Source organism: Dendrobates tinctorius, unplaced genomic scaffold, assembly GCF_039654945.1.
Source record: "Dendrobates tinctorius isolate UK_male_01 unplaced genomic scaffold, ASM3965494v1 ptg000132l, whole genome shotgun sequence".
NCBI classification, from domain to species: Eukaryota; Metazoa; Chordata; class Amphibia; order Anura; family Dendrobatidae; genus Dendrobates; species Dendrobates tinctorius.
The window spans coordinates 5,879,080-5,903,825 of record NW_027361800.1 but is presented as its reverse complement, the minus strand read 5'-3'; the positions used below and the strand labels follow the sequence as shown (position 1 = coordinate 5,903,825).

The 24,746-nt window shown below is 44.2% G+C and overlaps 1 protein-coding gene across 2 annotated transcripts in view; it reads left to right on the top strand.

The window, feature by feature from the left end:
• Positions 1 to 24,746, top strand: part of LOC141048053 (serine protease ami-like) — a 295,484-nt gene that overhangs the window by 107,210 nt on the left and 163,528 nt on the right. For both annotated transcript variants that reach the window (XM_073543395.1, XM_073543394.1), the window contains one exon: positions 22,884 to 23,022. In XM_073543395.1, the coding sequence (XP_073399496.1) occupies positions 22,884 to 23,022 (139 nt within the window). The remainder of the gene's footprint in view (positions 1 to 22,883; positions 23,023 to 24,746) is intronic.

Genomic DNA, 24,746 nt, shown 5'->3' with positions numbered 1-24,746 from the left:
CCCTCTGTTCTTGACGATTCTATGTCATTAGCCATTCAGGTTGATCGGCGTTTGCGTGAACGCAAAACCGCATGAGAGGTGTTGCCACCTGTTAAACAAATGTCTGGACCTATGCAATGTGATAGAGTTTTGTCTAGGGTGCAACGTCAGGAGTTCAGAAGGCGTAATAAGCTGTGTTTCTTCTGTGGTGATGCCTCGCATATTATTTCTGTCTGCCCTAAACGAGAGAAACATTTTGCACACACATTTGCTGTGGGTGGTGTTCAACCTAAGTTTCTTCTGGCAATTACTCTGATCTGCTCCCTGTCCACATTTTCCGCTAAGGCTTTTGTGGATTCGGGAGCAGCTCTGAACCTGATGGACTTGGATTTTGCTAAACGTTGTGGATTTCCTATGACACCTCTGCGGATGCCTATCCCTTTGAGGGGTATTGATGCTACTCCTTTGACGAAGAATAAACCTCAGTTTTGGACCCAGGTGGTAATGCGGGTCGCCCCAGACCATCAAGAAAATTGCAGATTTTTGGTGTTGCATAATTTGCATGATACCATCGTTCTGGGGTTTCCCTGGTTGCAAATCCATAATCCAGTTTTGGATTGGAAATCTGTGTCTGTGGTGAGTTGGGGTTGTCGGTGTGCCCTTAGTGATGCTCCTGTTTTCTCCACCTCTCCCCAGTCGCATGATGTTCCTGACTATTTGGCTGATTATTATGATGTATTTAGTGAGAATGAGTCTGCGTCTTTGCCTCCTCATAGGAGTTATGACTGTGCAATTGAGCTGAGCCCTGGGTGTAAATTTCCCAAGGGTCGACTTTTCAATTTATCTGTATCCGAACACGAGGCTATGCGATCCTATATTAAGGAGTCATTGGAGAAGGGTCATATTAGACCATCCTCTTCACCCTTAGGTGCTGGGTTTTTTTTTTCGTGGCTAAGAAAGATGGGTCATTAAGGCCTTGTATTGACTATCGTTCCCTCAACGAAATTACTGTTAAATATCAGTATCCGTTACCCCTGATTTCTGATCTATTCTCCAGAGTTAAAGGTGCTTGCTGGTTTACAAAGCTTGACCTCAGGGGGGCGTATAATCTTATTCACATTTAGCATGGGGATGAATGGAAGACGGCGTTTAATACTCCGGAGGGACATTTTGAGTACCTGGTGATGCCTTTTGGGCTCACTAATGCCCCTTCTGTCTTCCAGTGCTTCATGAATGATATTTTCCGAGACTTGGTGGATAAATTTTTGATCATCTATCTGGATGATATTTTGATCTTTTCCAAGGATTGGGACTCTCATGTGGAACATGTCCGGACTGTGTTCTGGATTTTGAGGGAGAATTCCCTGTATGTCAAGGGATCGAAATGCCTTTTTGGTGTACAGAGGATTTCATTTTTGGGATTTATTTTGTCTCCGTCAACTATTGAAATGGACCCGGTCAAGGTACAGGCCATTTATGATTGGGTTCAGCCCACTTCTTTGAAAGCCCTCCAGAAATTTTTGGGTTTTGCTAATTTTTATTGTAAATTTATAGCTAATTTTTCTGGTATTGCCAAACCATTGACTGATTTGACTAAGAAGGGTGCTGATGTGCTGAATTGGTCTCCGGAGGCTGTTTCTTCCTTTCAGGAGCTGAAGCGAAGGTTCACTTCTGCTCCAGTTTTGCGGCAACCTGATGTCTCACTCCCGTTTCAGGCAGAGGTGGACGCTTCTGAGATTGGTGCAGGAGCTGTTTAGTCCCAAAAAGATCCTGTAACATCTAAAATGAATCCCTGTGCTTTCTTTTCCTGAAAGTTCTCCCCATCCGAACGTAACTATGATGTGGGGAATCGGGAATTGTTAGCCATGAAGTGGGCATTTGAGGAGTGGAGACATTGGTTGGAAGGAGCTAAACTTCAAGTCGTGGTCCTTACTGACCACAAGAATTTGATTTACCTGGAGTCGGCCAAACGCTTGAATCCTAGACAGGCTAGGTGGGCCTTGTTTTTCACACGTTTTGATTTTGTGGTCTCTTTCCTTCCGGGCACTAAGAATGTCAAGGCAGACGCCCTCTCTAGGAATTTCTTTGCTGATTCTCCTGTTGTGACCAAGCCTGCTACCATCTTAGGTGAGGGGGTAGTTCTTTCTGCCATCTCGCCCGATTTGAGACATGCTCTGGAAGAGTTTCAGGAGGACAAACCTGAGCGTTGTCCCATTGGAAAATTGTATGTTCCTGACCACTGGAGGAAGAGAGTGATGTCTGAAGTTCATTGCTCTGCATTGGCTGGTCATCCAGGTATTTTTGGTACTAGAGATTTGGTGAGTCGGTCTTTTTGGTGGCCCACTTTGTCTCGTGATGTCAGGAATTTTGTACAGTCCTGTGGGACTTGATCTCGGTCTAAACCTTGTTCTTGCTCTAGTGGGTTGTTGATGCCTTTGCCGGTGCCCAGGAGGCCATGGACCCATATTTCAATGGATTTTATCTCTGATATGCCTGTCTCTCAGAGAATGACTGTTATTTGGGTGATTTGTGATAGATTCTCTAAGATGGTCCATCTTGTACCACTCCCTAAGTTGCCATGTTCCTCAGAGTTGGTGCCCTTGTTTTTGCAACAGGTGGTTCGCTTGCACGGGATTCCTGAGAACATTGTATCTGACAGAGGAGTTCAGTTTGTTTCTAGATTTTGGAGGACTTTCTGTTCCAAGCTGGGAATTCAGTTGTCCTTCTCCTCTGCGTTTGACCCTCAGACCAATGGGCAGACGGAGAGAACAAACCAGACTTAGGAGTCGTATTTGAGATGTTTTATTTCTGCTGATCAGGATGATTGGGTTTCATTTTTGCCCTTGACCGAATTTGCTTTAAATAATAGAGCTAGTTCTGCCACTTTGATGTCACCTTTTTTTTGTAACTTTGGGTTTCATCCTCGATTCTCTTCAGGGCAGGTGGAGCCTTCTGCCTGCCTAGGTGTTGACACTGTGGTGGAGAGAATGCACCAGATCTGGGACCAAGTGGTGGATAAGTTGTCTCTCTCCCAGGAAAAGGCCCAGCGGTTTTCCAACCAGCATAGGACCATTGGTCCCCAGTTTAAGGTAGGTGATATGGTTTGGTTGTCATCAAAGAATGTCGCTATGAAGGTGGCTTCTCCAAAGTTTAAACCTAGATTTATTGGACCTTACAAGATTTTGGAGATTCTTAATCCAGTCTCTTTTCGATTGGCTCTTCCTGTTACATTTAAGATCCATAACGTGTTTCATAAGTCTCTGTTAAAGAGGTTTGTTGAGCCAGTAGTTCCTGTGGTGGCACCTCCTGACCCGGTATTGGTTGAAGGTAATGTGGAATATGAGGTTGAGAAGATACTGGATTCTTGCCTGGCTAGACGGAGACTCCAGTATTTGGTTAAATGGAAGGGTTATGGCCAGGAGGATAATTCTTGGGTCCCTGCATCCGATATTCATGCCGAAAGATTGGTTCGTGCCTTTTTATCGGGCCCATCCTGATCGCCCTGGTGGCGTGGATGAGGGTTCGGTGACCCCTCCTCAAGGGGGAGGTACTGTTGTGAGTTCATTTTCCCCTTCACCGTCGATGTCTGATGAACTCCCTTTTCTGGTGAAGGAAGGTAGTGAGGCTGATTACCAAACATCTGATCTGGTAGATGATGACTGGGTAACAGGAAATTCTGACTGGATATAAGGCAGCTGACGCCCTTCTGAGTCGCTGGTGATTTCTCTGCTGGATTCTTGGAGACCAGTCTGATTCCTGCTTCCCAAAGATAAATTTTTGCTCTGCTATTGAACTTATTAGTTTTGTTTTGTTTACCTTGTTTTTTGGCATTCAGCCATCCCTGGTCGGGGGTGTGCTGAGTTCCATTTTTGTCTCTGATCAGTTTGTCTCTTTGCTCTGTCTTCAGAATTTACCTGAGTGCTGATATAGTCTTTTTGAAGTCCTAGCAACTTCAGGGCCTGTTTTTCCTATCAGACGGTTGGGACATTTTTTGGTAGGGTTTTTTACGGATTGCAGACAACAGCTTTTCTATCCTGTCCTTTTTAGTTAGCTTGGGCCCCATCGTTTGCTCAACCTATCTTTCTATCTCTTTTAGTGTTTTCTTCTTGCTTCACCGTCATTATATGTTGGGGGCTGCCTATTGCTTTGGGGTCTGCTCTGGGGCAGTTTAGATTTCCCCTTTCTTTCTTTAGGCCTATTTAGTTCTCCAGCTGTGATCGAGGGGTCTAGGGCATCATAGGAACCCCCCATGGCTACTGTTAGTTGTTTTGGATAGGATCAGGGGTCTGCAATCCGATAGCTACCAACCTCTCCGGTTTTCTGGACTTAGCTTGTATTTTTGTTTTTTCCTCCTTCGGTGACTCATTCATAACACTAATGGTCCTGCAGCAGACACCGGAGGAATAGAAGTAGTGACCACTTTATTCCCACACAAGACTTGGGGGCACAACAGCAACATATTAGTGAGCCGGGACTTAATAGCAAGGAGTCCCCGAAGCAGGCTACAGCTGTCTGTCGTACAAGTAGAGTTCATAGGAAAATCTGACAGGAGGAACTCCAGTGTAACTCAGTACTAGGAGTACTTAACTCAAAGGCGCTATAAGAGGATGTTGGAGGGGTATTTGAAAGGAGTATTCCATCTGGCCTGGAGGTTGACTGAGTCCCTAACCTGGAGGACACGGCAAGGAAGCAGGCACCTGTTTGTACAAGAGACTGTGAGTAAAGCTTTGGAACTGCATGCCCTGGTGTCCTCCACTTATTCCTGCGCCAACCTGCCCAGCACTGCTACATCCCTCGCGCCTGACGCTACATCATCTACAGTCATATGTTAAAGTTTGGGCATCCCTATTAATGTTAACCTTTTTTCTTTATAGCAATTTTGGTTTTTGCAACAGCTATTTCAGTTTCATATATCTAATAACTGATGGACTCAGTTATATTTCTGGATTCAAATGAGGTTTATTGTACTAACAGAAAATGTGCAATCTGCATTTAAACAAAATTTGACCGGTGCAAAAGTATGGGCACCCTTATCATTTTCTTGAGTTGAACACTCCTAACTACTTTTTACTGACTTCCTGAAGCACTAAATTGGTTTTGTAACCTCATTGAGCTTTGAACTTCATAGCCAGGTGTATCAAATCATGGGAAAAGGTATTTAAGGTAGCCACTTGCAAGTAGTTCTCCTATTTGATTCTCCTATGAAGAGTGGCATCATGGGCTCCTCAAAACAACTCTCAAATGATCTGAAAACAAAGATTATGCAACATAGCTTTTCAGGGGAAGGATACAAAAAGTTGTCTCAGAGATTTAACCTGTCAGTTTCCACTGTGAGGAACATAGTAAGGAAATGGAAGAACACAGGTACAGTTCTTGTTAAGCCCAGAAGTGGCAGGCCAAGAAAAATATTAGAAAGGCAGAGAAGAAGAATGGTGAGAACAGTCAAGGACAATCCACAGACCACCTCCAAAGACCTGCAGCATCATCTTGCTGCAGATGGTGTCACTGTGGATCGGTCAACAATACAGCGCACTTTGCACAAGGAGAAGCTGTATGGGAGAGTGATGCGAAAGAAGCCGTTTCTGCAAGCATGCCACAAACAGAGTCACCTGAGGTATGCAAAAGCACATTTGGACAAGCCAGTTACATTTTGGAAGAAGGTCCTGTGGACTGATGAAACAAAGATTGAGTTGTTTGGTCATACAAAAAGGCGTTATGCATGGAGGCTAAAAAACACAGCATTCCAAGAAAAACACTTGCTACCCACAGTAAAATTTGGTGGAGGTTCCATCATGCTTTGGGGCTGTGTGGCCAATGCCGGCACTGGGAATCTTTTTAAAGTTGAGGGTCGCATGGATTCAACTCAGTATCAGCAGATTCTTGACAATAATGTGCAAGAATCAGTGACGAAGTTGAAGTTACGCAGGGGATGGATATTTCAGCAAGACAATGATCCAAAACACCGCTCCAAATCTACTCAGGCATTCATGCAGAGGAACAATTACAATGTTCTGGAATGGCCATCCCAGTCCCCAGACCTGAATATCATTGAACATCTGTGGGATGATTTGAAGCGGGCTGTCCATGCTCGGCGACCATCAAACTTAACTGAACTGGAATTGTTTTGTAAACAGGAATGGTCACAAATACCTTCATCCAGGATCCAGGAACTCATTAATAGCTACAGGAAGCGACTAGAGGCTGTTATTTTTGCAAAAGGAGGATCTACGAAATATTAATGTCACTTTTATGTTGAGGTGCCCATACTTTTGCACCGGTCAAATTTTGCTTAAATGCAGATTGCACATTTTCTGTTAGTACAATAAACCTCATTTGAATCCAGAAATATAACTGAGTCCGTCAGTTATTAGATATATGAAACTGAAATAGCTGTTGCAAAAACCAAAATTGTTATAAAGAAAAAAGGTTCACATTAATAGGGGTGCCCAAACTTTAACATATGACTGTACATACATACTACATACTACATATATACTACATTCATACAACATACATACATAAATACATACTACATACATACTACCTATATACTACATTCATACAACATACATACATACTACATACATACTACATATACACTCACTGGCCACTTTATTAGGTACACCATGCTAGTAAGGGGTTGGACCCCCTTTTGCCTTCAGAACTGCCTCAATTCTTCGTGGCAGAGATTCAACAAGGTGCTGGAAGCATTCCTCAGAGATTTTGGACCATATTGACATGATGGCATCACACAGTTGGCGCAGATTTGTCGGCTGCACATCCCTGATGCGAATCTCCCGTTCCACCACATCCCAAAGATGCTCGATTGGATTGAGATCTGGTGACTGAGGAGGCCATTTGAGTACAGTAAACTCATTGTCATGTTCAAGAAACCAATCTGAGATGATTCGAGCTTTATGACATGGCGCATTATCCTGCTGAAAGTAGCCATCAGATGTTGGGTACATTGTGGTCATAAAGGGATGGACATGGTCAGCAACAATACTCAGGTAGGCTGTGGCGTTGCAACGATGCTCAATTGGTACCAAGGGGCCCAAAGAGTGCCCAGAAAAAATTCCCCACACCATGACACCACCACCACCAGCCTGAACCGTTGATACAAGGCAGGATGGATCCATGCTTTCATGTTGTTTACGCCAAATTCTGACCCTACCATCCGAATGTCGCAGCAGAAATCGAGACTCATCAGACCAGGCAACGTTTTTCCAATCTTCTACTGTCCAATTTCGATGAGCTTGTGCAAATTGTAGCCTCAGTTTCCTGTTCTTAGCTGAGAGGAGTGGTACCCAGTGTGGTCTTCTGCTGCTGTAGCCCATCTGCCTCAAAGTTCGACACACTGTGCGTTCAGAGATGCTCTTCTGCCTACCTTGGTTGTAACGGGTGGCAATTTGAGTCACTGTTGCCTTTCTATCAGCTCGAACCAGTCTGCCCATTCTCCTCTGACCTCTGGCATCAACATGGCATTTCCGGCCACAGAACTGCCGCTCACTGGATTTTTTTTCTTTTTCGGACCATTCTCTGTAAACCCTAGAGATGGTTGTGCGTGAAAATCCCAGTAGATCAGCAGTTTCTGAAATTCTCAGACCAGCCCTTCTGGCACCAACAATCATGCCACGTTCAAAGGCACTCAAATCACCTTTCTTCCCCATACTGATGCTCGGTTTGAACTGCAGGAGATTGTCTTGACCATGTCTACATGCCTAAATGCACTGAGTTGCCGCCATGTGATTGGCTGATTAGAAATTAAGTCTTAACACACAGTTGGACAGGTGTACCTAATAAAGTGGCCAGTGAGTGTATAGTACATTCATACAACATACATACTACATACTACATACATACTACATATATACTACATTCATACAACATACATACATACTACATACATACTACATATATACTACATTCATACAACATACATACATACTACATACAGTACATACTACATATATACTACATTTATACAACATACATACATACATACTACATATATAGTACATTCATACAACATACATACATAAATACATACTACATACATACTACATATATACTACATTCTTACAACATACATACATACATACTACATATATACTACATTTATACAACATACATACATACTACATATATAGTACATTCATACAACATACATACTACATACATACATACTACATATATACTACATTCATACAACATACATACATACATACATACTACATACAATACATTCATGCATTCATACAATACATATAGACATACAGTACATAACATAGAGTACATACTCACCATCACTTGTCACTTTGATCTCCGAAGCCAGTGTCATCTGTATGTAGCATGTCTGTAGCATGTATGTAGTATGTATGTTGTATGTATGTTGTATGAATGTAGTATATATGAAGTATGTATGTAGTATGTATGTTGTATGAATGTAGTATATATTTAGTATATACAGTCATGGCCAAAAGTATTGACACCCCTGCAATTCTGTCAGATAATATTCAGTTTCTTCCTGAAAATGATTGCAAACACAAATTCTTTGGTATTATTATCTTCATTTAATTTGTCTTAAATGAAAAAACACAAAAGAGAATGAAGCAAAAAGCAAAACATTGATCATTTCACACAAAACTCCAAAAATGGGCCGGACAAAAGTATTGGCACCCTCAGCCTAATACTTGGTTGCACAACCTTTAGCCAAAATAACTGCGACCAACCGCTTCCGGTAACCATCAATGAGTTTCTTACAATGCTCTGCTGGAATTTTAGACCATTCTTCTTTGGCAAACTACTCCAGGTCCCTGATATTTGAAGGGTGCCTTCTCCAAACTGCCATTTTTAGATCTCTCCACAGGTGTTCTATGGGATTCAGGTCTGGACTCATTGCTGGCCACCTTAGAAGTCTCCAGTGCCTTCTCTCAAACCATTTTCTAGTGCTTTTTGAAGTGTGTTTTGGCTTATTGTCCTGCTGGAAGACCCATGACCTCTGAGGTAGACCCAGCTTTCTCACACTGGGCCCTAAATTATGCTGCAAAATTTGTTGGTAGTCTTCTGACTTCATAATGCCATGCACACGGTCAAGCAGTCCAGTGCCAGAGGCAGCAAAGCAACCCCAAAACATCAGGGAACCTCCGCCATGTTTGACTGTAGGGACCGTGTACTTTTCTTTGAATGCCTCTTTTTTCTCCTGTAAACTCTATGTTGATGCTTTTGCCCTAAAAGCTCTACTTTTGTCTCATCTGACCAAAGAACATTCTTCCAAAATGTTTTAGGCTTTTTCAGGTAAGTTTTGGCAAACTCCAGCCTGGCTTTTTTATGTCTCGGGGTAAGAAGTGGAGTCTTCCTGGGTCTCCTACCATACAGTCCCTTTTCATTCAGATGCCGACGGATAGTACGGGTTGACACCGTTGTACCCTCGGACTGCAGGGCAGCTTGAACTTGTTTGGATGTTACTGGAGGTTCTTTATCCAACATCTGCACAATCTTGCGTTGAAATCTCTTGTCAATTTTTCTTTTCCGGCCACATCTAGGGAGGTTAGCCACAGTTCCTTGAGGCTTTAAACTTCTTGATGACACTGCGCACGGTAGACACAGGAACATTCAGGTCTTTGGAGATGGACTTGTAGCCTTGAGATTGCTCATGCTTCCTCACAATTTGGTTTCTCAAGTCCTCAGACAGTTCTTTGGTCTTCTTTCTTTTCTCCATGCTCAATGTGGTACACACAAGGACACAGGACAGAAGTAGATTCAACTTTAATCCATGTCAACTGGCTGCAAGTGTGATTTAGTTATTGCCAACACCTGTTAGGTGCCACAGGTAAGTTACAGGTGCTGTTAATTACACAAATTAGAGAAGCATCACATGATTTTTCGCACAGTGCCAATACTTTTGTCCACCCTCTTTTTTATGTTTGGTGTGGAATTATATCCAGTTTGGCTTTAGGACAATTCTTTTTGTGTTTTTTCATTTAAGACAAATTAAATGAAGATAATAATACCAAAGAATTTGTGTTTGCAATCATTTTCAGGAAGAAACTGAGTATTATCTGACAGAATTGCAGGGGTGTCAATACTTTTGGCCATGACTGTATGTAGTATGTATGAAGTATGTATGTATGTTGTATGAATGTAGTATATATGAAGTATGTATGTAGTATGTATGTATGTTTTATGAATGTAGTATATATGAAGTATGTATGTAGTATGTAGTATGCATGTATGTTGTATGAATATAGTATATATGAAGTATGTATGTATGTTATATGAATGTAGTATATATGAAGTATGTATGTAGTATGTATGTATGTTGTATGAATGTAGTATGTATGTAGTATGTGTGTATGTTGTATGAATGTAGTATATATGTAGTATGTATGTAGTATGTATGTTTTTTTTTTGTACATTCAACACATTAGCCGGATGATGGGACTACTACTGTCCCATCATTGGCTAATGTGTTAATCACTGTCATTATAGCAGGCACAGCTCGATGGGACTTGTAGTCCCATCGGACGATGCCTGCACACACATACAACCCTCGGCAGGCCCTCACAGACCCCCGGCAGGCCCGCACAGACCTCCGACAAGCCCGTACAGACCCCCGGCAGGCCCGCACAGACCCCCGAGAGGCCCGTACAGACCCTGCCCGCACACACAGACACGCACAGTGTCCGCCCACACGTTTTTTTTAATTCCGATATTTCTGTCCCATTGCCTTGAATGGGGTTTCCGGTATCGGAATCGGTGATACCCGATACTTTTTGGGTATCGGTCCGATCCAATCCGATCCGATACCATCCGATATCGTGAAGTATCGCTCAACACTACTTATAAACTTTCACTACCATAAGCACACTGCACATTCTCCTTTTTACAATGGGCGCCCAGGGCCACGGGCCGGGTCCCAGCTGCCGTGACATCTCCCATTGAAGCTCATCGGGCCTGGTACCGAGTACCCCACAGCCCTGGGTGTGAGGGCGACCCAGTACGATCCTTGAATGATAGTATTAGGCTGTGTTCACACACAGCGTCTTTTTAGCGGTATTTTTAGCGGTTTTGCCTATAAAACTGCTAAAAATAAGCTTCCCATTAATTTCTATGCATTTGCACTTTTTGTGCATAATAATGCGTTTTTTACCACGGAAAAAATGCATCACGGTAAAAAACGCAGCATGCTCATTAATTTCACGGATTTTTCCACGTTTCTGGCTAGTTCAATGCGTTTTGATAACGCGCCGGAAAAAAAGCATCAAAACCGCGCAAAAAACAGCGACGAAACCGCGAAGACATAAAAGGCGCGGTTTCTGTGAAGGGAGTCAGGTTTTTGAGCAGAAATTTTCTGCTACGTGTGCACTTAGCCTAAAGATCCACCTAGACCTTTGCAGAAAAAGGTTCCCCACCACTGATTCAAAGATATATGTACAAGAGCAGGTGAGTGATATTCAGAACACTAACAGGAAGCTTGTGTAAGGAGGAGGAAGACCGGGCTGCGGGTACCTGTATTGAGCTGGGTCCAGAACTGTGGAGCATGCGTCCCCTGTTGCCTAGGGGAAGGAATAGGAGACTGGACAGGCCCATAACCTGGGAAGAGGGGGCGTGTTGAGACAGGAAGCAGAGCCGAAAACAAGCGAAGGTGCAGTTTCCCGCCGTCAGGGAGAGTGTAGGGGCGAGCGGCGCTCTCTGCACCCAGAGCAGCAGTGCTGTGACACATTGCGACTGAGACCTCCTGGACACTCCAGAGGGGTAGTGAGAGTGGGAAGCGCCGTGCGCCCAGACAAGTGTACAACCGCATTTGTGCAGGAGATCGTGAGCCGGTTACAGGACATTAAGTTGCGGTCCCCTCTGCAGCACAGCACGCATCAGCCCATGTTTGATATTGGGCTCTCTGCAGCTCTGTTAACTTTAGCTGCACAGGCTTATGGACTAGGGGCTCAACGGGTAATACTGGAGACCGCCTGCTGCAGCCAGAAGCTGTGTCGTTATGTGTGGGACCCCATCTGAGGACACTACACTGGCTGTTGCCAGTACTACAACCCCCAATGGATCATCTGCGGCTGAGGAACCTAAAGACAGGATAAGTTGGATAATTGAACTGTTGTTACATTGCCATTTCTCTTTTCAATTTAACTGTTTAACTCCCTGCAAGAAGTACCATTGTTATTCAATTAAATTGTTATACTGTTAACACTTGATCTGCCTCCCTTGCGTCACTGCATCCCGCAACCTGCTTACACTTGTATAATGATATCTTGGATATGAGGAAAGAGTAAAATAATTGCATTTATTCAGTTTTGAGAAGAGACATCTAAGAGGGGACGTGATAAACTTATATAGGAATTTTAATGGCCCATACATAAAGTATGGTCAAAAGCTGTAAAACCCTCTCAAAAAACAAGAGAGTGCTCCCTCCATCTAAAGATAGACAGATTCAAAAGGAGACAAGGCATCCTTGCCATGAGAATTATTAATCTGTGGAATAGTCTATCTTAAGAGCTGGTAACAGTGGAACCATTGATGGTTCCAAAAAAAAGGCTTGGATGCTTTTTTTTAAAAAAAAGAAAATAGCATAAATAATGATGTAAATGTGCAAAGTTCTTTTATAAATGTTTAGCCAAGTTGATTGACAAGTGAGATCAGGTGGAAAAAAAAAAACTGTTCTGGGGTGAACTGGATAATGCATTGTTGGTACAGATAGCCAAAATACCCCATCTCTTTTATTTCTCATTTTTCAGTTGAACTTCATGGGCATGTTTTTTCTTCACCTGTAACTATTAAGGCCCTTTTACATTTAGCGATGCACCAGCGATCCAACCAGCGATCCGACCCGGTCAGGATCGCTGGTGCATCGCTAAATGATCGCTAGTGAGCTTTCATACAGAAAGACCTCACAGCGATGCAGCAGCGACGCAGCGCACGATACTTACCATTCACACACAGCGATCCAGACGTCCTCCCGCCCGCCTCCAGCGTCGCTCGTCGTCACAGCAGGAAGCCCAGCAGGAAGCAGACGACGAGAAATGGAGCCGGACATTCTCGCGCGATCAGCGATGGACAGTGGGGGAGCCGGTCGGAGGTAAGTATCACACATAGCGATATCGCTAGCAATATCGCTATAACGTCACAAAACCAGTGACGTTTTAGCGATATTGCTAGCGATATCGCTTAGTGTAAAACCCCCTTTAGTTAACTGATAAATCCTCTGCAGTCCTGTTATAGGGCTCAACTCTTATCGCTGAAGCAATGTGACAAGAGATGAGCGAACCTTTCAAGGTTCGGTTTGGTTCGTCAAATTACCTAAACCCCACTGAATTTAATGGGAGGCAAAACCAAACTCATAGACAACACCTTGGGGGGCGGCAAAAAGCTTCCCAAACAGCTCAAATTAGAGGCAGATACCAGGAAAAGTGTCATCAATTGACCCAGAGTACAAATTGTATAATTGTGCAGCAAGGATGCATGGAACAAGGCTTGAACCAGCATTTCTAATTGAAACATTGATCAGTAACAAGTGGATGAATGATAGGTGTAGCCCTGATGCTCTGAGAGGTCTGACAAATTCAGGCAACACACATGAAGGAGATCCATCTTGGAGTCCAAACATTAGTGGCAGACACCAGGAAAAGTGGCATCTTTTGACCAAGAGTAGAACATTTTATATTGGCACAGAAGTGGTCAGCCATGGGCTATGCATGAGGTATCAGGGTTTGGGCCAGCATTTAGAGCTTTGAGTTTAAGTTCCAATTAGGAAGAGGTGGGTGAGGGAGCAGTGTAATCTTTCTTTGCTGGAAGACCTGATACCTCATGCAACAGCTCAAATAGTTTTTTTTCCCAGCCACACTCAGGTGGCACAAATATCAGCTTAGTAGAGTATAATGCTCCTGCCCAGACTAGTTGGCGCAAGGGAGGATTGTGGCTCCACTGTGCCACATACCAGATTTACCCTGGAGAGGCCTGACTAAGCAACTACCTTGGTGTTCGCTGGAGCATCTAGTGGTGAGGTCAGGCTTGTGTGGCAGGTAGCTGAAAGGTATTGCTCCAGGGTGGCATCTGGCAGTAGCAGCTGACCTCCAAGGGGACAGGACACTAATGACAGGTAGAAACAAGTACTGTAGATATACTGTCTGGCTCAGTTGATTTGTAGACCGGCAATACTGGTGGCACGGGTGATGTACAGGCGGGCATGGTTAACACTCTGGTAGGCAGGCGAACATGGCTGACACTCTGGCAGGCAGGCGGGCACAGTTCATACTGGAGGGACAGGAACAGTTTTGTGAAGGACATGGAACACAGGGATGGCTAGGACCCAGTTGAGACTGGAAGGACAGGAAGTGTTTTTACAAGTACTGGGACACAGGCAGATAAGACTGGAATACAGGGAGGGGTAGGACTAAGTACAGACTGGACAGACAAGGAGCCACAGGTCCGGAAAAGATGTAGAGCCGTAGGTGCGGTACGAATGTAGAGCCGCAGGTGCAGAACAGAACAGACAGGACCAGATTCACACAGGTACTTACAATGAAGTAGCAAGTGTACACAAAAATCACTAAAGTTGTGCAGAGACAACAGAAAAGAGATAAGTACTGGTTCAGATACTGTAGGTTTTTGAGATAAGTGACAGTACAGATACTGCATGTCTTAAGAGATAGAAGCTGGTTCAGACACAGAAAGTTTAAGGAATAGGGACAGGGTCACACACAACAGGTTAAGGAAGGATCTAGACTAGGATATAAACAGGTACAGGGATAGGTCCTAATTCAGACAAGGACAGACACAGGTACAAGTTCAGGATTCAGGATTCAGACCGGGGTACTCAGCTCCCAGGGTAGCGGAAACAAGACAGGTCAGGTACAGGTAAAAATGCAGGGTGCAAGCCTGGGTATTCAGCCCCCAGGGTGACAGAAACAGGACAGGAGTTGACAACTCAGTAGTTAAACACAGACTGAAAAAGAATGTTGCTCAGGCATCTTCCCATTGGTGGAGATGCCTTAAGTATCAGGTGCCTCTTAGCAATAGGCTGGGGACACATTAGTAATGTGTACACTATCTCTTTAAGAATCAGGAAGGACAGGCACGGCTGCCCTAAAAATACAGCCAGCAAGTATGCACACAGTAAGCAGAGGACAGGTGGTTTACAGCATACAGCAAGTAGAAAACAAAACTCACTACATGGCCAGGAGTGGTGAGCAAGTCGGTGTATCTACCTGGTGGGGGATGGGAATGTTAGAAAAATGTTAGTATAGTAACACAGGTAGTTGACTGCTCAATTGACCCACAGTAGAAGATTTTATAATGGAACACAAGCACACAGCCATGGGCCATGTGTAGGGTTGGTGGCCAAGCTGGGGGGGTGGTCCCTCTTCTTACCACGCAGAGACGAAACAGAGACAAGATGGAGACAGATTCTGGGTGCAACAGGTCCAAGCTTTATTCACTTGCTGTCCGCCTGACAGCCTCACAGCACTCCGCAATTTTCCTCAAGGCTCTCTGGTTACAATACACCACAGAACACCGCACTTTCGCCAGGGACATATATATATGTACCGTCCCTTTACTCTTGTTGACGCTCTTGACAGGTCCGTCACTGTGGCCGCCTTAGGCCCGTAGACCAACAGTAATTTCACTGGTCACAACATCTTTCTTAACACGGTATCCGTAACCTCTGTGCCTCGTCGATATAACCTCTGTGTCTCGTCTATATTGCGGCATTCCTGTCAGGACCACCCCCCTGACGTTCTCTCTCCTAGGTCCCACTGGTTTGGATTCTCCTCACAGCGCACAGACTGTCACAGTCCTCCTGTCACTGGAGCTCCCCCTGGGGACTGGAACCTTCTGGAACCCTCCCTCAGTATTTATAGCACTCCCGGTCCCCTGTCACTGTAACTCCGCCCCCCATGACCAACGGTTTCTAAAGCCCTAAGCTGATGTCAAGTCCTTTGCTCACACTCCTCCCTGCCATCTAATGGTCAACCCAAGGTACTGCACGTCCACTACACTTTCCTAGCTGTTTCCCCACTGTAGTAACTGACACCTGTCTAAACTGTGCAAACCTATCTTTCTCTATACTGACACGTACGTCCGTCCGTCAGGTCACCTTCCCTACACATGCATGAGGTATCACGGTCTGGGCCAGAATTTAGCGCTTTGAATTTAAATTTAAATTAAGATGATGTGGATGAGGGAGCGGTGTAAGGCTTCTTTGCTGGGAGCCCTGATACTTCATGTAACAGCTCAAACTGCTTTTTTGCTCAGCCACACTCAGATGGCACAAATATCAGCTTGTTAGACCACAAATGTAAAAATTTAAGGATAGTAACACAGGTAATTGACTGAAATTAACTGCAGGCCTGCCAGTCTACATGCAACACACATGAAGGAGATCCAAATTGGAGTGCAAATATTTCAAAAAAATATTGCCACACACCACTGAAGTGGCATCAATTTCCCCATAGGAGAAATAGTATAAGGGGCCTCTGACACCCCTTCCACTATAGGCGACCCCCCAGATGGAGGTCCAACTTGGAGTGTCCACATTTCAAAAAATTGTCACACACCACTAAAGTGGCATCAATTTCCCTAGAGTAGAAATAGTATACATTCGAGAAAAAGAAATAGTATAATTGCACAGCATTTTGACTTCTGTTACTGGACAGACTACTCGACTACCTTTCTTTGGCAGCTGCACAACAGTATTGTTAGGGCTGTGACCACCCGCTCCTTCTCTGCTAGTGCTGTGCCTGCCCAGTTCCCTGTTGCTACTGCTGGGTCTGTTTGGTCCGTCACACTTCACCTCCTCACTCCTGCATCCTGACGTGCAGTTGCTCAGGGATCGCGGCGCGTTCCTTTTGCACTGTCAGCCTTGCAAACGGCAGTCTCACGCATGCGCCTTAGATCCCGGCCGCGCAAGCTCTTGGGATCTTTAGCAACTGAGGTGACTGACCTGGAAGCACCGCTTTGTCCAATGGAAGGCATGCACCAGTTATATCAGGCCACCCTCCCTTAGTGGAGGTACCTGATTATTGTGTATTTTTCTTGTACCTGTACTTAGGCCATCTCTTGCTAGATTTCTCTTGTAATTCAGCTTTCCCTGTGGTCTCTAGTGTTAACCCCTCTTTTTCTCCTACAGTTCCAGCCTTCTCCATCTGCTCCTGTTGGTCTCTTGTTCCTGCTCCCTTTCCAAGTACCTCCCATCCCCGGATCCTGGTCTGACAGCTGCTGATCCTATCCTGTCCTCCTCCTCCTGTATCCTGCCTGTGTCCTATCCTTCCACCTCCCAGTTCCTGCAGTTTGGTGTATTCTGTTTGCTGTTCCATTGAGCCGCCCTTTTGCTCCAACTGTCATGGTATTGGAACCCCCTGGGATGTCCCTAACGATCCCTGTATAGGGATTGGTTCCACCTGGTTAACTCATCCAGGGGAGGTTCGGTACCATGACCCAGAGGGTCCACTCTTGGAAGCTCACCTCTCAATGCGTGACAAGTATTTTTATTATTATTATTTATTGTTATAGGACCTTTTATTCCATGGCACTTTGTGAAAAGGGGTGTCAGGAACACTGCACTGAACTTGCTCACTGAGCCAGTGCGCGTGTCCTGAGTAAAGCGAAACAGTGCTCAAAGATACCTGTGGAGCGGGCAGCATCCGAGTAGATGCGTACTTCAGAGCCGCAGGACCTGAAGCACGTGACTGCTAGATGCGTGGCCTAAACTCCACAGAGCTAGGAGCTGCAAGAGAATTCCTAGCAGAGTAACTGCGAGACAAAGTTACCAAGGGTATATATTCAGGAGAACAGGAGTGATTGAATCCAAAAGGATTTATTTAATATCAAGCAAATTGCCAATTTATTAGTACAAAAACACATCAAAATATGTAACAATCATAGCACAGTTGCACATAATATATGACATCAAGAGCCAGGAGGGATATGTGGGGATAATTAGCAAGGCACCATCATGCTAGAGCTCATTGTGAGGGTATGGCCCCTGAATATAAACCCGCTTTCTCTATGGAGTATTGTCAGAATCATAATAAATCAATAGTAGCGGTAGGGCCTCACACAAAAGCTCAATACGCATAGAAGGTGGTAACAGTGTAACACGTTCCACAGTACGTCATTATACCCAAATGGAGAGGTAGCCAGAAGACAGGAACGTTTACCTAATGGTGCACAAGTCCCCCAGGTGGTGACACGAATGCTCCGACGCGCGTTTCGCGCTTCCCAATAGCGCTTTATCAAGGAGCTCCTACCGCTACTACCGCAACTGTGCTATGATTGTTACATATTTTGATGTGTTTTTGTAGTAATAAATTGGCAATTTGCTTGATATTAAATAAATCCTTTTGGATTCAATCACTCCTGTTCTCCTGAATATATATTGTATGTATGGAGTGGAACCATATATTATGGCAGATTATCAATATAAGATACTGCCATTTATTCTTTGTAAGGTATTGGGCTATTCTGTTGTACTAAAGTTACCAAGGGGCATAGACAGGGAGAATAGTCAGGACGTAGCCAATGAGTCACACACAGAGATAGCTGCAAGGTACCAAAGGGGCGAGCAGAGAGTAGTCAGGTCACAGGCAATGAGTCATACACAGATAATAACGCAGTACAAAATCAACAGGCAAACTCACAACGGGAAACAGAGCCGGGTCAGAACCATATAAACAAGCTATAGCAACAAACAGGCACACGGGGGGTCAGCACACTAGGCCAAAGGCAAAAGTATAACTGGCAGGAATTGAAGCTTCCCAGGGGTTTGAGAAGCTCTCCCAGAACCAGAAAGAGGCCACAATCATTAACCCCAAGTGTGCAGGTCAAAACCTGCACAGAGCTCCAGACATTAACCCCCGGTGTGCAGCTCAAAAACCTGCACTGGGATCATGACAAGGGGTATACATATTAAAAACAAATACTATAATCTTACACAATAATAGTCAACGACTGGTACTGCAGGAGAAAGGACACTGCGGGTGAGGGCTCACAGTCTACAAGGGCCGGATGAGGATTCAATAGGTGAAGGTAGAGCTGCTTGTGCTGCGGAATGGTGGAACGAAGGTTACTGTAGGTTGTATACGTGTTGGAAAAGGTGGTTCTTCAGGTTCCTTTTGAAAGTTCTCATGGTAGGCGAGAGTATGATATGTTGGGGAAGAAAGTTCCAATGAGGAACTGTTAGTGATAGTCCTCAGTTACAAGCAATCCTGGGTGCATGATGGAGCTGAAGGAGAGTCCCGGGCAACTCAGTGAGAGTCCTGGAGTGGCAGCTATGGTGTCTGCGAGGAGGGCTGGCATGGCTTGGTGGAGTTGCAGCTATGGTGCCAGCATGGAGTTCTTGCATGGCTTGGTGGAGTGGCAGCTATGGTGTAGAGCTGCACTCATGATGCTGGACTCGGTTGCTGGAAAGCTGGGCTCAAGATGCTGGACTCTTTTGCTGGAAAGCTTGACTCATATGCTGGACTCTGTTTCTGGACAGCTGCACGCAGGTGGTGGACTCTGCTTGCTCCAAGGCTGCACTATGGTGTTGGATCCGGTCGGAGGAAAAGATGCACGCAGGTGGTGGGCTCTGTTGCTGGGAGCGTAAGCAACAGAGCAAAGCTAAGTGGTGTTTCCCTGTTTTGTCTCTTTTCCTTATGTGTGTTTTAGTGCAGTGGTGGGATTAGTTTCTGCACCGTCCACTTCACTAGTGAGGGTTTAGGTGCAGGGCGAGTCAGGGTTTATAGGTTCCTGATTGTCGCCCGGTGCGGAACCGGCCTAGGGAACGTTAGGAGTGTAGAGACACTGACTCAGGGGAGTGCAGGAGGTCTCCACTTCCCCGTTCCCTATCGCAGGGCCACCATTGTTATTGTTACACAGGTTTTCCCTTTTATTGTTTAAATTCGCCTTACTGGAGGCGGGGTTTCCAGACATACGTGTATTTCCGAAATTCGCCTGTTGGAGGCGGCGTATCCAGCTGCATGTTTTATTATTTAAATTCGCCCAACTGGAGGCGGTGTATCCAGGGTCACGCGTGTCATCTAAATCCGCCCTGTTGGAGGCGCTGTGTCCAGCCACACGTGACCATGACACAAACACTCCAGCTGGCGTCACAAATTCTTCCTTTCAATTTTTGTTTTCCTTTCTTTTTTCCTTTTTATTTTTAACCCCTATTTCACTGTCCCTGGAGCACAGGCACCGGGCACGGCTGCCATTCCTGTGACCCCCTGAATCCAACACTGCCCGGCGACCTGAGTACCCCACTCTGGACGATACATGGGCATGAGAGGTCTGCTCAAAATATTCACAGACTCAAGAGGAGCATCTGCACAAAATTTTTTTCATTTGGATCCTGGCTGAACGAAGCAGGGCCCATGCAGAATCCAGACCCTCATCAACAGACGTTAACCTCCAGGGGTGGAGGTGATCCTGATGTGAGATGTGAGTCAGATACCTGAGGCACACGTGGACTGAACTGTGCTATGAGGGCAGGAAGAGGAGGAGGGTGACTCTCAGGATGAGGAGTAGGAGAACAGAATGGATGAGAATGATGTTGTAGATCCCACTTGGTGTGAACCCAGAGGAATGCAGCTAAGTAGCTCAGCAGAGGAAGTAGAGAAAGAGCACTGCATCCTCAGACACAACTCTGGCTGTGGCCAGCAGAGGTGGGGCTCTGCAGTTCACATGGGTGACAAAAGTTGCCTAGCCTAGGTCTTTTATGAGACTGAAAAGGCTGACCCAACTCATGTTATCTGCTAACTTTGTAAAAAAAATACTCAGAAGAGGCAAAAATTGCAATAGTTTGACTACTACATTCATGAATCGGCACATGCGTTCTAAGCATGCGTTAGTCTGGGAATTTCACTGCACTAAAGTGCAGGCCTTGCCAAACACCGGCCACCCCATTAACCGAATCTGCTACTTCTTCTTCCTCTGTCACTGTGGCAATGGTTCAAACAAACTGTAAGTCTCCGGTCACAGAACCTCCACTTGTTTACCCGCTACAGTCAGCTGTTACAGAAGCGGATATGGCTGCTGTTTTTGACATTCACTATGCACATCAGATCATTCTCAATCCACCATAACATCTCCACCTGCACTTCATTCACAATCCAGTTTGTCATGTTCTCCCTACTCCACCCTCTCTCAGCAGAGCAGCTAGCCCTTGGTCTTGCAGTTGTCGTCACATAAAAGATTGTTCCCTCCTACACATGGCAAAGCTAACAGCTTGAACTTCACCATCTCCAATTGCAGTTCCCCAGTACACAATTTTGGGTACTGTGCTGGGACTGTTCTATGTGTTATCTGCCTGTTTTGTGGTTCAATTAAGTATTGCCACACTGTTTTTACCTGGTGGCAGCTGAATATCCTTATGCCCACGTTAAAAGGAGAGTGAGTATTTGGTGAGACGACCCCTAGTCCATATTTCAGCTACCGGGGTGTCTCCACATTATCGTGGCAGCAGTGGGATACTACTCAGCCCTGGAGGAACCGGGGGGAGCTTTTGTTCTCAGACACCATCCAGAGCTCCACAACCAGGGAGGTATACAGACAGACCCAGCAGACTATTTATAAGGCATGCACAGCAGGTTTCAGATGCCACTATGTCCAACCCCATCAACTTGGCCTTGGGAAGAAGACCAGAGTGGATGTATAACCTCAACAAGAAATGGAAACTACAAGAGCTGTGCCAGCTTCGACAGATTGAATGGGATTTAATTCAGGAACTACGGAATGTGGAGGATGTCATGTGTGGACGCAATGGCTACCAGTTGCTTTCCTCAGTTACGTGGGAAGTTTATTTTTGTAAGGAAGATACATACTCTGAGGAAACTGAATAATACAAAGTTTTGTTGTCACAAAGGTGAGACTTATGATCGGAATCCTATCACGTCTGGCTAAGATGGGGTAGCAATGTGAAGACGCAGCATTATATATTAATTAATTGTCTTAATTGTATCTTTAGCGATCTATAAAGAATAGACTGTTATCTATATGTTGACTTTTAAATTTATGTGTTTCTGGTTGGTCAAGAAAATAGACTTTTTGCTTGTGTAAGCCTGTAATATTGACTTGTAAGTTTACATTTGATATAACATAGTGTGCTCTTATCCTTGATGACTAGTGATGTTTACTGGTATGCTAATTATGCATTGTCTAGGCCATATAGTTTGTTGACTTTGAAAACAGAGGAGGAAAAACAATGAAAGTGTATTGCCAGACTGTTTTACCCTCACCCTGTGTTGTCTGAGTAGCGTTATGCCCATGATAAAAAGACAGCGGGCATTCGGGGGGGACAATCCATGGTTCATGCGGTTTCGGCTAAAGGGGCATGTTAAGAGAAGAGAATGCACCTATATGCCTCTTGTGCTCAGTGTAGGCCCCATATATTGGCCTCAGATAATGCTAAACCACAAGGCATATTGAAAAAAAGAACACTTATCTTTATCTTATGCTAAATGTTACCATCATGTATTACCCTCAACAAATTTTTTTCTATTAATATGCCCTGTGGTGTAACATACAGTGTAGCTATGTGTCCAGCCCTGCAAATTACAGGCAGATATAGGCAATTTATAATTGATGACATACCCTGCAGTTTCCATTGTCTATTGAATATTGATTTTTTTCATGGGGATATATTTTTGTCTGGGAAGTACGGTATCCACTCACTTTGGTGTTTTTTGAAAATCCTCGGTCTAGATTAGCCGTTAATAGGACCTATTAGCATCAGCCACCGAGGATGAGATATTTAAAAGAGTGTCATCTGTTAATGAACATAAACAATATCAAAGCTGTTTTTACATAACTAAAAAAGGGGATAACTGGCAAGTATACAATGTTAAAATGTTTATTGTGATGTGCTTGTAAAAGAGTCAATGAGAAAAGACTAACATTTATTTATGCTAATCTTTCAGTATCAATACAACTCTGCAAGCTGTCCTGGGGATTAAATCTCTGTCTGACTCCAAAAAGTTAGTTTATGATATTGAAACTCAAGTAATACATCCTGAGTATAACACATCTAATAAACACCATGATTTGCTTCTTCTGAAGGTAAGACTATTCGCCTTATGGCTCGCTCACACTTGTCAATAAATGAGATGAATGCAATCAGATAAAAAATCAGATTGCATTCGGACCATGCTATTCTAAGATTGTGTGCGCATCTGCATTATTTTTTTCAGCTCCCATAGGATCGAGATTGGATTGAAAAAAAAATGCAGCATGCTACGAATGCATGCGAAATTCGGATCCCACACACTCATACAAGTCTATGGGTGCATGTGAAATATTGCACTGCACTCAGATGTCACCCAAGCGCAGTATGATACTCGCTGATGCTGGCAATGGAGGAGAAATTAAGTTCTCTGTCTTTTCCGCATCTTTGCTGCGATTCTCTGATGAGAGAGGATCAGAGCACAGACCACTGACACTTGGATCATGCTCGCAGCAGAGCTGAAGCCGAGTGTCATTAGCATATCATATCCATACTCTTGCATCGCATGCTATACGCTAGTGTGATTCCAGCGTCATAAAAATATTGCCACTTTGTATATGATGATCAGAATATGTTATGCATATGGTAGAGCCATGTGCATTGTACCACAGTGGTACAGTATAGAATACTCCAACAACAAAAACACATGATATCTGATCCAATCCACAATTAACATATTAATATGAGGACCACATGTGGATATATAGGACCTAATAGACACATCAAGCATTACATAACACCAATAACCAAAAGGATACAATGATTTACTAGTCCAGGGGGAGCCCCTGAAGAAGGTGTTCCAAAACGTGCGTTGGAGCGGGCACACACTCCACCCCTTTGCCCCACTCTTCACTGTGCACTCTGCATGACCACAATAAGGTAACTGCCAGGGACTTACTATTTATTATTGTTATTATGATTTAGCATTTGAGCCTTGAGTTTATTTATAATATACTGGGCGGTCCCTGTGTATAAATTCGGTAGCTGCAGTGTGCCTTTCGTTTATAATATTTAATGAAATTTATCATTGATATTGTTCATAAATTGGGATTTCATGTGGAAGCAATGTGTGTTCTGCCCTCTGATATAGGGCAGTCTGTTTTGTGTTATGTGCTCCGAATAGGGCAGTCTGTTTCTATTATGTGCTGGGTTAATTATAGCACCATCTAGTGGTGGCTGAATTTATAGCAGTATCTTTGATAGGATTATATAGTCTGTGCCTTTAACAGAAGCAATGCACTATGGGATTGAAGCAATGCTTTGTGAGAAGGAAACAATGTATTCTGGGATGAAGAAGGGCCATTTTGCTTCTGTTTATAACATAGGATGCAAGTGTTTACCTGTCCTCCATCTTAATTCTCCAACTTGAATTCGTTATCTGGTTAATGCATATCTGGTAAGCTTAATCTTTCTTACAATGCAGTGTGTGCAGAGAGTTTATTAGCTGCATAGTAGTCAGTGCTCAGTATACGTAATTGGACACCTGTGTTTTCTTTCTATGTAAATTGCATCACACTAAATGATTCCTGTATTTATCTGTGTGATCATCTGCCCAATACTTATGTATGTCATTGTATTCTTTACAGTTTTACCACATGTTCAATACTCTTCACAAATAAACAAGTTAGACCACAGAGAACAGTTTGCTTATTTTGGAAGACAGAGCTGTGGTTTATGCTGTATGCTGGATTGCATATCGTGTCAGCATGCCTGAAGGCAGAATAGTATAACAGATTGCCATACGCCTGCGATAGTGGATTCAGGCTGTAAGGGACCGCTA